The sequence below is a fragment of the Tribolium castaneum genome, chromosome 4, assembly GCF_031307605.1.
Source record: "Tribolium castaneum strain GA2 chromosome 4, icTriCast1.1, whole genome shotgun sequence".
NCBI lineage: Eukaryota > Metazoa > Arthropoda > Insecta > Coleoptera > Tenebrionidae > Tribolium > Tribolium castaneum.
Window position 1 is genome coordinate 2,865,878 of NC_087397.1, and position 13,464 is coordinate 2,879,341.

The 13,464-nt window shown below is 36.9% G+C and overlaps 2 protein-coding genes across 3 annotated transcripts; one reads left to right on the plus strand and one right to left on the minus strand.

Moving 5' to 3' along the window:
* Positions 1–2: 2 nt before the first annotated feature.
* Positions 3–5,012, plus strand: LOC103315236 (dual specificity mitogen-activated protein kinase kinase 7). Its single transcript, XM_008203403.3, has 10 exons — positions 3–92; positions 142–246; positions 302–540; positions 596–823; positions 873–1,052; positions 1,100–1,314; positions 1,667–1,819; positions 2,053–2,630; positions 2,680–2,863; positions 2,910–5,012. Exons 2-10 carry the CDS (start codon positions 183–185, stop codon positions 3,055–3,057), a joined length of 1,989 nt encoding a protein of 662 aa, XP_008201625.1. The 5' UTR covers positions 3–92; positions 142–182; the 3' UTR covers positions 3,058–5,012.
* Positions 5,013–5,047: 35 nt separating this feature from the next.
* Gasp (gasp) lies at positions 5,048–10,404 on the minus strand. Of its 2 annotated transcripts, none has more exons than NM_001114306.1 (5): positions 10,340–10,404; positions 8,751–8,960; positions 8,511–8,699; positions 6,104–6,314; positions 5,048–5,287 (listed from the first exon to the last, which is right to left on the minus strand). In NM_001114306.1, exons 1-5 carry the CDS (start codon positions 10,386–10,388, stop codon positions 5,233–5,235), a joined length of 714 nt encoding a protein of 237 aa, NP_001107778.1. In that variant the 5' UTR covers positions 10,389–10,404; the 3' UTR covers positions 5,048–5,232.
* Between the last annotated feature and the right edge of the window lie 3,060 nt (positions 10,405–13,464).

Genomic DNA, 13,464 nt, shown 5'->3' on the forward strand with positions numbered 1-13,464 from the left:
GTAGCAACTGTGTCAGGTTGGCCAACCGATGGTGTTTTTCCTTTGGCAGCTAAAAGTTACAGGTTATAGCTGTCATTGGTTTTGACTTTGTAGTAAGTATAATTATGTCTAGTCAAGAACAGAAAATAAATAATTTATTAGATCGATTAAGACAAGGAAACAATCCTCCACGCAATCTGCAAATGTCCGGTCAAAGTATCGCCAGAAATAATGGTGATGTTCCTCACAGTCGCCCGAGTCTCCCATGTAAGTTGTTTAATAAGTTAAGGGGGAAAATAAGAGCGATCTTTGGTTTTCCCAGTGGGCATGGTCCCCAGCCGGCCACGAGATTTATCTTTCACGCCAAGAAGCAGTGAAAATTTAGAGACTGATAGGAAGTTGAAAGAAATCATGAAAATTAGTGGTAACCTAACAATCAACAACAAACTATACGAAACTGATATAAAAGATATGGAAAGACTTGAAGAACTGGGCTTCGGGACCTGCGGTCACGTTATCAAAATGAGACACAAACTAAGTGGCGAAATCATAGCCGTCAAAGTAAACATCAAGGTCCAAAAATTAACACAATTTATTTCACGGGCTTCCATTTCAGCAAATGCGACGTTCGGGCAACAACGACGAAAACAAAAGGATTATTATGGACATTGAAGTGGTCCTAAAGTCACACGACTGTAAATATATAGTTCAATGTTTAGGCTGTTTTATAACCGATTCGGAAGTCTGGATATGCATGGAGCTCATGACTACGTGCTTTGATAAGTTACTAAAACGGTTAGGTAAACCGATACCTGAAGAAATCCTGGGTAAAGTTACAGTTGCTGTAAGTACACGTCTTCCTTTTCAAGCACCACGCTCACTGAACGTTACAGACTGTAGAGGCTTTATCGTATTTAAAAGATAAGCACGGTGTGATACATAGGGATGTAAAACCTTCAAATATTTTGATCGACACTAAAGGCCATATAAAATTGTGTGATTTTGGTATTAGTGGACGTTTGGTGGACTCAATGGCAAAAACTAGGAGCGCTGGGTGTGCTGCATATTTAGCTGTGAGTTTTTCCCCCACATTTATTTTTTTTCTAATTTTTTAATTTAGCCGGAACGCATTGAACCCGACCCTAAAAATCCCGACTATGACATACGTGCCGACGTTTGGTCATTAGGCATAACTCTAGTTGAATTAGCAACGGGGGTTTTCCCATATCCCAACTGTACAACCGATTTTGAAGTCCTAACCAAAGTGCTAGGACAAGATCCGCCAAGCTTACCTGAGACTTTTAGTCCGGAATTTAGGGAATTTGTTAAATTTTGGTAAGTATGGCACTGTGGGAGCCTAAAATAGGAGGCGACACACTGCTTTTATGCAAAGTAAGAATTTACGTAATAATTTACATGATTTGCTGATATTTCACGAAATATTTTTTGTGATTTGACTTCAATGAACGCGTTTTTCGCAAAATGAATCTCTAATAATATTAATAATAATAATCTTCAACACAAGATATACAGAAAATTGTAGTTAGGTGTAAAGAAATAAAGATATTTTCGAAAACAATATACATAATAATTTAAGACAATTTGTAACCGGGGTGATCTGTGGCTGTCGCCTCCTATTTAATTAACATTGAATCGTTAAGAGCCGGTCTTTAAACGTTGGTTTCAGTTTAATTAAAGATCAAAAACAGAGGCCTAAATATGCGAAACTGAAAAATTTGTCGTTTATTAAAAAGTACGAAGTAAAGCTGGTGAATGTGGGGGAGTGGGTGGTGAACGCACTTAAGGAGGCAGACGCTGTGGCGAATCCAACAGCGCCTAGGTATGTTGCATGGTTAGTTTCGATTTTGATTTATAATTTCTTTTACTTTAGTTTTTATTAATTGCTTGCTGTGTTTTCTGAGTGATTAATAAAGAAAGTGGTGGTTTTTATTAAAACCGTGCATGCGTTTACTAAGGTAACTAACAGTAAGTTTAACTTGACCAAGTTGCCCGTACTGTTATTTCCCGCACTGCTTAGTTTCGTTCAATTATAATCGAGTTTATTTTGGTTAGACCAAACCTCGCTCAGTCAACCTTACGTCGTTTTTTTACCTCGCATCAAAGGCAACAACCACCAAACACCCAACATCTTGCTCAATTCCTGACGAATATTACCAACGGCAACGCGCAATGTTCCTACAAACCGCTAAAACCGCCCGAACCTAAGAAGGAAGAACCGCCGGTTTATCAAAGTCTACCGCCGGAAGGTCGGCACAATTCACGTTTAAGCACATTCCAATTGAATCACCAAAGAAACGATAACCAAAGGACAGACGATTTATTGCCTCACCAAAGCGCCGAGCCCAACGATAGTCTTTTCAAAACCTACTCGCCCTTTAAAGCATATCAGAACCATCTGGCGGCGAAACAGCGCGAACAAGACGAGTTTCAAGGGGCGGGGGCGTCGCCCTACCCCGCCAGAAGGGCCCCCGAGAGCCACTGGCGCTCCCCAAGTGCCTCACCTTTGCCCCTTAGGTCGCAGTTTCAAAGCCAAGAACAATACAACTGTGGAAATACTAGTCCTATAATTTTACAAAGATTCTACCACCAACAAAAGCAGCAACAACTGGCGAAAGAAGCCGAAGAATCGGGTAAGAAATCTCCCACCCAACCTAAACCAAAATTAACGTTGCAATGTAGGAAAAAAACGATTTGCTTCCTACATCAAGTTGCAACTAAGCGGTGACCGGAGTGGAAGGTCGTCGAGGCACCAAAGCCCCGAGCCCCCACCCAGACTCAATAGGACCATCAGTAGCGAAAATCAAAGTCCTCTAGCGTTGCACCGGAATTTTTTAGAAACGAATTCGCCTAGTCTGTCGCGAAGGTAAGTGAATTTTCAGGCGGTCAAAAAAATATCGTATGTAACTCAGGTATATATCGCCAACGCCTCCGGTGCCTCCGCCACGACGTTTATCCGAAAGCACGTCAGTGCCAGGCTCTCCACAACATTTAAGGGCGCGATTTCACTACACGCCAGAGCCCCAAAGGCGGCTATTCCACAATAACGACGTCTCATAACATACAAAATTTAGAGTACTTAGAGAAAAAAACGCCAATTTTTAATATCGAAATTGCCTTCATAGCACTGCTGTTGGTGTGAAGCAGCTTGAAAAGATTTTCGCCGAAATGTGGCAAAAATATTCACGTTTTAATCGTCACTTACCATTATATTTACCGCCAATTTTTCACTGTTTTTCGGAAAATTGTGTCAATTTTATAAACATTTGAAACGCGCGTGTTGAAAGCGAATCGAAGACTGGCCATTGTATAATTTTTTCGAAAAAACTGAACTGTTTTTCTTATGAAAAACATTGAAAACAACTTATTGTGTTCATTCATTGTTGCGGGTTCTGATAGTTGCAACAGTTTGATTTAATTGCAATTTTATTGCCCATTTGTTCGAAGCGACAATTGACAAAAAACTGAATAAACTGTGTAAGAATACATCGTCATCAACAAAAATATAATAATCGCAAAGGCGCAAACAAAGCATTTGCTATTAAATATCTTATATTTTTCTCTATCTATGTGTTTTTTTTCAGAATTATTTAACAGTTTTTTATGATTAAAATTGTTGTTTCTTATGTTATTTTAGAACAAACCATGCCTAAATGTTGTTATAAGGAAGGTAGACAAAAATATGAAGTATTTAATAGAAAAGCTGATTATTTAGGTATAATGTTGTTCAGAAGAGTGATAAATTGTGGTTAAATTTGGATTTGGAGAATTTCTATTGAGCTGATTCACACCTATTTTACAGCGGACTCGCTTGCGTTGTACGGCTTTTCATAAATAAAGAAACTTCGTGATTTTGTTTAAATGGTGCTTCAGAATGATTTGTTCGGGTTAGTTTAAATAAATTCAGTCGTGATAGCGATATTGCGGCGCAAAATTCGTTAATCGTCACTGTCTTTGAAATTGGCAAGTTCTTTTAGTTATAATCGTGTGTTCTGCTGTGTTTGTAAAACATAGTCACTTTACATTACTAGTCTTTAATCCGTCAGGATGTTGGTTGCTGGTCCTGTGTATTATTTTTTTAAGTGATCTATTTTAGAGATAAATAATTTTAGTATTAAATGATTTTAAAATTAAATATTATTGGACTGATATTTATTACAATACAAATTGCTCGCTTACGGTTGATGTTTTATCGAGTGATGTCGATAAAGTCCAAGTTTCGTGTTTTTTAATTTCCTCTATTAAAAAATATCGAGACTCGTTTCAATTTCTCGGTTTTCTGCTATGTTAATATTTATTTTATTTAATTGTAATTAACATCAGTTTAGAAAAATGCTCTAATTTATATTTTAATTACGACTGTGGCAGAAATAAATGCACTCATTTTGGCCACTTGCAGAACCCACCAAATGCCAAACGTTTTGCTATAAAATCTCACTCACCACATTTGTTGAACCTGGACAGCGTCACCATACACCAGCACTTAAGTACTCACTTTTTGAAAACACCGGTATTTTAATTATTAACAATCAATAAGACCGTAAATCGTTCGTGCGGAAGCCAAACGTGGACTGACGACTCATTGTCTTATCTGTTCTCTCGAAAACGGCACCAAAAAAACATTTCGTAACAGTTTTATTCCCGCCATTCGCACAGATTCAAGCCCTAAAGTAGATTCGGGCTCTTTTTACATTTAAGACATAATTAACCAAACGATTAAAAATGTGCATTTGGCGATTCTGCAAGTCCAAGTGATGTATTTGTCTGCTACAGTTTAATATTTTTAAAGGCTGTTAATTATCTTTACCGATTCATGTCTAGATAAGTTGTAGTATTAGAATTACGAAATTCACATGCACTATGATTTTTTACAGGTTTTTAAAGACCACAGTTGTCCAACTGTGTTTGTAAATAATTAAAGATGCCATACCTGATATTACTGTATAGTTTAATTTAAAGAATGATGTAAATATACCTACCTGACTATCATAATTAAAAAGATATTTTAAATCCCAGCGATTTTTTTCTGCTCCCGCAAATAAAACCTGTGTTCCTTACATAATTTATTTATTCATTCTTACAACATACAGTACTATTAAAAACAAATTCAAACAAAAAATCAACGACAAGACGTGCAGCGAAGTTTGAGCTGCTTTAGCTCATCTTAAACACACACACATTCACTGGAGGCGTTGAGACTTAAACTAAGTTCTGTACAGGCCACTTCACTCCATCTCAGTACCCTAACTTTTTCAGGGCCTTTAAGTCTACATCTTTGTAGTAATCTTCACTGTAGGAAAAAAACATTTGTTACTACGCTTCACCAAACCGTTTCACCGCTTTTTACACACCGCTTTCGCCTGCGGTAAGGGTCACATTTAGCCAAAAGAAAGTACTTTTATTTGACAATTTCTTTTCCCAAGGTTTTGGTTAAATGTGACTCTTGTGTAAAGGTGGCACCCAACCAAAAGGTCGTTACGTGAAATTGAAAATGTTAGCCTCAGCCTTGTTAAGTAAAGTCCTTATAGCCGCTCGGGGGTTGAAAAAAAACAAGGGGGGTAAAAAACAGTTTTTATTTCTTATAAAAAATGTATTTTTGTACCGTGGCATAGAGAATGAACAAATTTAGCAAGTAGAGTTTTGAACCATTTTAAATTAATCTACAATATAGGAACAGAAGGTCAGTCGGTTAAAGCAGATACCCGGACCTTAAACTTAAATTCTATTAAATTAAATAATACAAAAGTGAGTATCTCAGTCTACCGAATGACGGTCTGCCATTAGATATGAGGTTACGGGTGATGAGGTTTATGGATTAATTATTATCGGCGGGTTCGGGGGCGTTGCGCGACGCGGGGGCCGGCCTGGGCTTGCTCTTCGTCGCGGGCTGGTGGCTTCTCGAGGATCCGCTGCTTTGGAGCCCGGCCAACAGCTCGCTCTTGCGGATGCTTTTCAAGTCCAAATCGCCGTAGTAGTCCTCGCTGTGAACCCCCGACTGGATTAGGCACACTCAAGGGACGGGAGGGACAAAGCGAGGTGAGCGAGTGCGGAAGAGGGTTAGAGCGCAGATCGGCCGAGTTAGTCAGAACGGAAATGACACACTTACCATCCGGGCACGTCCTCCGGGTCCTCGCAGTTTCCGGTGCCGTCAGCGTCGCCGATTTTGAAGACGGTGCCGATGGGACAGCCGTACTCGCGAGCGGTGCCCTCCAGGCAGATGTAGTACTTGCGGCAGTCGTCGGGGTGCGCGTGTCGGGAGAACGAGCCCGAGTTGCTCACTTCGCCGGGGGCGGGGCAGGTGAAGCCTCCAGCTACTTCTGCAAAAGACAAGGGGCAATTTATGTTAAAAAATGCTCTGTCAGCGATAAATTACTATTTCTTGTCGTGTTTTCATTGATTAAAAAAACTACAGGTTGATTAAAAATATTTAAGCCCTTTTTTTAACTTTTCAAAAGTTTTATCTTTGCGACGGTTCAGAGCACGTACTCATGAGTTTAGGAAGCGAAAACGGCACAAACTTAACAACTGGCATCGGATTCAATTAGTGCGGTTGCTCGGGAAATAAAAATTAAAAAAAAATTAGAAATTAATTTTCTTACTCGTATAATTTTCTAATTATTACTTTTACATTTTTTTCCATTGATTACTGCCGAGGTATTTTTACAGTAAACTGAATAAATATTTCAAATATCTACGTTTGGCACGAACCTTGACATTTCAATATTACCAAAAATGTTAAAACAATTTATTCGTACAGCTTTTCACTGCTTTCATCTTATGAATGAAAGATTTTTCATATCTAGCACAGGCAGAATTTATCTTTAATAAATTTTGATTTATGGTTAGATTCATAAGTTGATGACTAACTACGGATCCGGTTAGAATTTTTTAGAGAAATAAATTTCAGTAGACGATTAACTTAATCCGCAATTAAAAGCGTGATTAACTGATCACGTGGCCAAATCGAAGCAAATAGCGTTTTTTACTTTTAAGCGAATTAAATTTTAACAAAGCTTTCTGCAAACCGGCCCTACGTCTTTACTCGTATTTAAATAAGAGTGAAACAGAAAAAGTACTTGCTAGAACAAATTAATATTTCACAGTCTGTCAAAAGTTTTGGCGAAAATAAAAAAAAATGGAAACAGAAAAATTTACACAGTTCGGATTTTTTTAAATGCTGAGAATATGGTTAAAGATATAGGAAAAATTTAATTTACAAAGTTGAAGAAAAAGTTTCTCTAAAAAAGTGTAAGACACCTTTTCTCTATCTCCAAAGGCTTAAACCCTAAAGACAGTCAAAGATGATAAGAAGTCAAAGTGATAAAAACGTTTCATTTCAAACGTTTCTTGCGTCTTTTAGAAACAATTTAAATCTAAATTATTGAATACTAATTGAAACTAATTGATTTAAATGAAATTAAATTCAACTTGCTCACTAATTTTTAGAAGAAACAACACCAAACGTTGATCATTAAATTTTTATAAGCTGAGAAAACTGATACAAAACTCCCACAAAAAAATTACATTTGAAATTTGTGCTCCGTCTCATATTTTTGCGGTTAAAAATACAAGAAAAATGTAAGAAAGAAAGTTGTAGAGGACTAAATTTCCTACAAAAAAATCCTTAAGGTCATAACTCTATTTTTAACCGTTTGGGCGGACCAACACTCTAAATGTGATAAAAGATGTTAGCTAAGCACAAAAATTAATGCAGAATTTTTTTCAAGCAGCTTAATGGTTTATTATTTTTTTTCTTAGCTTACGTAATTATTGCTCTTTTGTTTCCAAAGTTGGGATTTAATTTATTGTTGAATTTATTAATTTTGTACACCATAAGACATAATGGTAATTTTTCAATTTTCAATGTCAATTTTTCATTCAAAAATACATGATTTGAGCCTAAAAGCTTAACCCAAAGAAAAAATTTTTGAAGAACTAAATATGTTTCTTTTTTTTTGTCCTTTGATGTTACCACTCAAGATTTGGTCATAGACTCCTTAAGGAGCCTGTATAGTTTCAAAAAATGTAAAAATATGAAGCATAGTGAAATTTTAAAATTTTTTTGATTTTTTTAATTAATGTTTTTGGTAAAAAAATATTATTTTTTACTATCAAATAAAGTACACTTCATCTGCCTCTAATTTCATTTCACTTAAATATATGCATGTTTTTTTCATTTGGTTATTTTTAGAATGGGGATCGGCACTTAATCATTCTAAAACTGCTGAACACGGGGCTACTTACGTTGTTTGATCAGTAATAAAAAAACTCACTGTATAAGTTGTCCCAGATAAGACTTTCTCGGTCAATCTTTTTATTATTTTTTGTGTTTGGAAACAGTTTCCAACACAAACGTATTAAATCGGACATTGCATTATTTAAAACAAGTACACACAAAAATGTTTGAAATGAGAAAAAATGCAGCGATAGGATATTTTAGGAAAAATTCAATAATAGTTCGAATCGTAATTTTTGAAGCTAAAGTGAAATTGGGTGATTTGAATTATTTTTACCTTCATTTTTGCACTCTGGGACCTGGTCGGCCCACATGCAGACCCTGGCTTCCCTGTCGTAGGCCAGTCCGGGTGAGCATTGGTACCTGGAAGCTTCGCCGTTCCAGCAATTCCAGAACACGTCGCATTTGCTCTCATCGGCGAAGATTCCGTAAAGCCGTTCGCAGTGCGGCGACGAAATTGGCGGTTCTGCGATATTTAGTTCCTTTCACGTCGCTTTTAACGTTTTTCCCAACTTACCAAGCTGCGTCCTGTCGCCGCAGTCGACATTATGGATGTAATCACAGTTTTCAGTCAAAAATTTGGGATCGCTGGCGTCGAAAGCAAGCCCATTTCCGCACGTCTTGAGCTCGGCGACGTTGTTGTCGCACTTCCAGTATTTATCGCACGAGGTGTGATGTGGGTAGAATCCGAAATCGTCCGGACATTTGAAATTTTCCTGTCCCAAAACTGGGAAAAAAAAACGAATCAGGTTTTGAAAGTGACATTTTCGGTAACCTATCGACATTTACAAGACCGCAATAAAAATGGAAAGTGGAATCCTGTAATTGCGCCTGAAGACCAAAAGGTAATATGAGCGGCGGATTATTGCGCCACCGAAAAGTTTTTTCGTAAAAGCGAATTTGAAAAGTGTTCCACATCGCGGTCTTTCACCCCGCCATGCAAATCGGCACACCTCGGGTGCACTTAAGCTTGCATCACTTGGGGAGCTTTCCAAGGAGTGAAAATTGCCTCGAAAGGTTAAGGTCGTTTCACGCATTTTTATATTTAGTCGCTCCACTGAATTTGAATAATTGCAAGTGATAGTTACTTTCTATCACAATGTCTCTCTTTTTTTTGAAGGTCGCGTTCCAGTACGAGAATAAACCAAAAAAGCCGTTTGAGGCGAATAAGGCACGAGAGAAAGTGCCTCAAAGCCTAATATCAATACGCAGTAATTATGACATTGCGGTTACATAACGCGTTATGTATGCGTGTGTTAAATATGTGCAAAGCTTTATTTTAAATTAGAATATTTCATAATTGTAAAGCTTTGGAGATCAGTTCCTGTTTTTCTAAATCCAGCCGCGCTTTTGTGAAAGTGAACGGTGCAATTGTGCTAGTAATTAAGTTACTTATGGGTTATCATCGGAACGCGAAACCATATTTTTATACTTGATTTGGTCCAAGTTTTGCGTAATTCGATGTTTATAAATGATTTAAGCGCTCTTATTTAATCCGCTGGCCGGGTGGTGATGTAACAAATATCTGGAAAAAACTGTGGCACGCGACGTAAGTGCAGGAACTGGATTTTGTCACATTATAAATTGTGCTTTTCGCAACTGCAACTGGAAATAACAAAGTTAGCCTTCGCTTTAACCTACTAACAATTCGTGCAACTGAAAGTTGATCAATTATTCAGTCATTTGGATTTTTGACCACTGTAGACGGAAATTAACAAACTGAAAGTGCATTCCCGAAATTCCGCTTTTATTTATAGAAGACAATAATGGTATGCAAATATTTATTGCAAAATAGTCTCTCGAGTAGTTGAAGGTTGACTTGTGCGATTTTTAACTGTAAAAGCATTTACTACGAGTTCCTGCATCATGAAATGTCATTATCTCGGCAATAACTGTTACCACATTCAAGTTATTGCACCGCGATTTTTTTTATAGATCATCAACTGATCTAATTTTGATTTGTTAGTTGGTCAGTAGTTGAAAGAAACGCAACCATCTGCCGATCAAACAAGAAATTTTCTCTCGAAGATGCATCGCGTCTGGAAATTTCTTATTTGAAAGTCGCGTCACCAAATCACTGTCACGAAATTCATCACTAGTACGTACCAGAATAGATGAGTGCACTGAGCACCAATAAACACGCGTAGGACTTCATCTTTGTGCACTTAAGTATGTATCACTGTGTTTCCGCAGGAGGCCTGCTTACTTTATAGCCGGTCTTGCAGGACCCCCCGCTTGCTGATCCTGCTGATAGCTCTTTCCTCAGTCTATACCGCTATTGCTTTCCAATGCACGCCACTGCCGAAGCCGGCAACGTGATCGAGACTTTACCAAAACATGTTTCACATACTGAATTGCCTTTTGCGTGTGGAAAAAATTAAAATTAAGATGCAGAACGAGCCGATGATTTATTTGGGAATTTTCGAGTGGGCGTAGCCAGGACTTTTGAGACAATTCGTTTTCAGGCGGAAATGACATTGATTTCAAAATTCAAGATCAATTTAATCTGATCTGTTTGATTTCCGTGATTAGTGCACCTGCCGATTTCCCGAAAATGCCACTTTTCAGGTCGCTCTGTAAATCTTCTTATTGTCAGCAGTTGCAAGAAAGTTTCACATTGTTATTTTCACTGACCACACTGAGAATACATTATCGAGTTCAATCTGTTGTTTAACGATCGAAAATGGGCGCTTTCATTTAGTTTTAAGGATGAAAAGTGCGTATTTTAAAAAATATCGTAATCACACAATAACTATTCGTTTTTTTTTTATTATAAATCGTTCAGAATTCTTATGGTCAGTCAAGGCCAAATCGCCAGATTCAGTCGGCAAGTAACAATTAATCAAACTTGCAAAAAATTAGTTGCACTTGACTTTCTCAAAGATGGATAAATACACATAACTGTGTTACTACATAAATGCATGTTTTTACTAATTTTATGATGTTTAATTTAATACCAAAAACTACTCATATTTTTTTAATTTTTTCTAATAATTTACAATTTTGTAGTTCTTATTTCATATTTCTAGTCAGGTATTCAGGTTAATATTGTATTTCTGTGAACTGAAAAATATTACCTTTGTTTAAATGCATTTATAAATTTAATAACAAAGAGCTTTCGCAGCACTAATTTAATATGAATCTACCAAAAAATCGTTAAATAGAAAAGTTGCTTTTTAATGCAGTAATAAAATATGGACATAATTGGGGATCTTTATTTATTTTTCTAAGGGAATTTGGGTGTAATTATGATTGTCATGAATAATTCCAAAGGGTAAACTTCACCGCACATTTTCTACATTGTTATATTTTTTTTTTGTTTTCTCTAAGATTTCCGTATGGTTTTCTCTGTGGTTTACCTCTAATTTTTTGTAAATTATTTAATAACTTTTTAAGAAAGATACGTAGGTATTTATCTACGTAAAAATATAAGACAAAAGATTACAAGATTTCAACTAAACTAAAGAAAATCAACTAAAATATATTGAAAAATTACCAGTGGCCTAACTTAATAGAAAGAAAAAATGTTTTTTTATTTTTAAACCCAAAATTTTAATCGAAGGAATTTGTGGTAGCGAACTTGGAGAATAATTCTAACAATAAGTATTTTATGATTTATGTTAGCGACCGTGGCAAGGCTTAGTCCATTTATGTTTCTTTCTCGCTGTGCGGTGATGACGGTTGTCATAAACCATAAAATAGTTATTGTTAGAAATTCTAAATAAAATCTCATCATTTTAAGAATTATTTCCAGCGAAAGTTATTTCTTTTAGAAAAAAGAACGGATTTTATGTTTACCTACGCACTTATAGAATATTACATGTTTACAGCTAAAAGAAAACAAACTTTTTTCGTTCTGAAAGTTTGAAATGTGGTTTTTGTCAACAATTATTTTTGAACCTTACTGTAGGCTCGAAGAGAAAGTACCTTTTGTCTTTCTTATTTTGTTATTTTCATTAGCGCAAGCTTCTGAAATGTTTATTCTTAAAATTTGTCGCAACTTCCGAGCAAGCACGCACGAGTTGGTTTCCGGGCCCGCCTCTCTCCTAATTAATATCAACGTTAATGAAGTCATTGAAAAATCGTCAATTTAGGGACCCGATGGCATACAAGGGAAGTAGATCAAGTACGGACCAAGCCTTCGACATTGCTTTTAATCAAGCACTTATTGTTTGAAAAAACTAATTTATCGCACAATTGTGCGGCTTCCGCCGATCGCGGATCAAGCGATGATTGAATATTCCCATTTACCATGAAACAGATCAGGTCGGTCTGATGAAATATTCCTAAATGGATGCTTACGCTTAATTTCCTTGTATGAGTAAGGAAAGATCATAAATGCGACACCACACCCAGCTGCAGACCACCTTGATCCGATTCCACATTCTATGGTCGTTCTCTGCGGCCCTTTGAGGCGGCACAACAGGTGAAAACGGCGACTAATTGGGTCTTCAATAATGCAGGATGAGAAAGCTTGCGAAATAGATCATGGGTATTTTGTAATTATAAACTGGATCATTTAGGTGCAAAATTGGGTACAGGTGGATCTCTGGACGTAACAGAGAAAGTGTCAAAGCATTGTGCAGAGGGCAAATATGTGACTTTCACTCCCAGTGATCACAATACATATTGAACAAGACTTATCTAATCGCATCTATTTCACAATTTTCGATTTTGACGGTATTGATAGCTGCTCACCTTCGAATATCACAAATTCCTGCGTTAAGAATCCCCCAAAGTAATAGTGATTGCTATGCGTAACGATTTACATAGTTTAAGGTTGGATTGAGAAACGAGAGCACTTAATTTTAACTAGCTTTTCAATAATAAACTTGACACAGACCTGCCCGCATTCGGGAAAATCTGATCGAAAGTTAGGGCGTGTTCGATTTTTCAAAATCGAACTTTCTTCTCACGTATTTTGTCACTATTTTCTTGCATCATCGGGCCACGTAATGGCCGAATTTACAATGTAATAAGTTTGGTTTTGGCGTGGAAAGCCGATAAATCGTCCCTCGGGACGGGATATTTCGCACTCAAGGTCCAACTGTGCCCATCAGACTCACTGTCCGCTAAATATTTTAATATATTCTCGTTAATTCACTTTCACTATACACGCCCAAGCAACCACTACGTACTGTATAATTCTACAAACGCCCATGGATTTGTAATGAGCGAGGAATGCGCCGTTTTTTCTCAATTTCATCAAGGGTTGTTTTACCATTAATCAC

Coding starts and splice junctions, on each gene's coding strand:
- LOC103315236 (XM_008203403.3), top strand. CDS start 183: ATGTCCGGTCAAAGTATCGCCAGAAATAATGGTGATGTTCCTCACAGT. Junction 1,053..1,099: donor GGTGTGCTGCATATTTAGCT/GTGAGTTTTTCC, acceptor TTTTTAATTTAG/CCGGAACGCATTGAACCCGA. Junction 2,864..2,909: donor TCGCCTAGTCTGTCGCGAAG/GTAAGTGAATTT, acceptor TATGTAACTCAG/GTATATATCGCCAACGCCTC.
- Gasp (NM_001114306.1), bottom strand. CDS start 10,388: ATGAAGTCCTACGCGTGTTTATTGGTGCTCAGTGCACTCATCTATTCT. Junction 8,961..10,339: donor CAGTGCACTCATCTATTCTG/GTACGTACTAGT, acceptor TTTTTTTCCCAG/TTTTGGGACAGGAAAATTTC. Junction 6,315..8,510: donor CCCAGAGTGCAAAAATGAAG/GTAAAAATAATT, acceptor TGTCTTTTGCAG/AAGTAGCTGGAGGCTTCACC.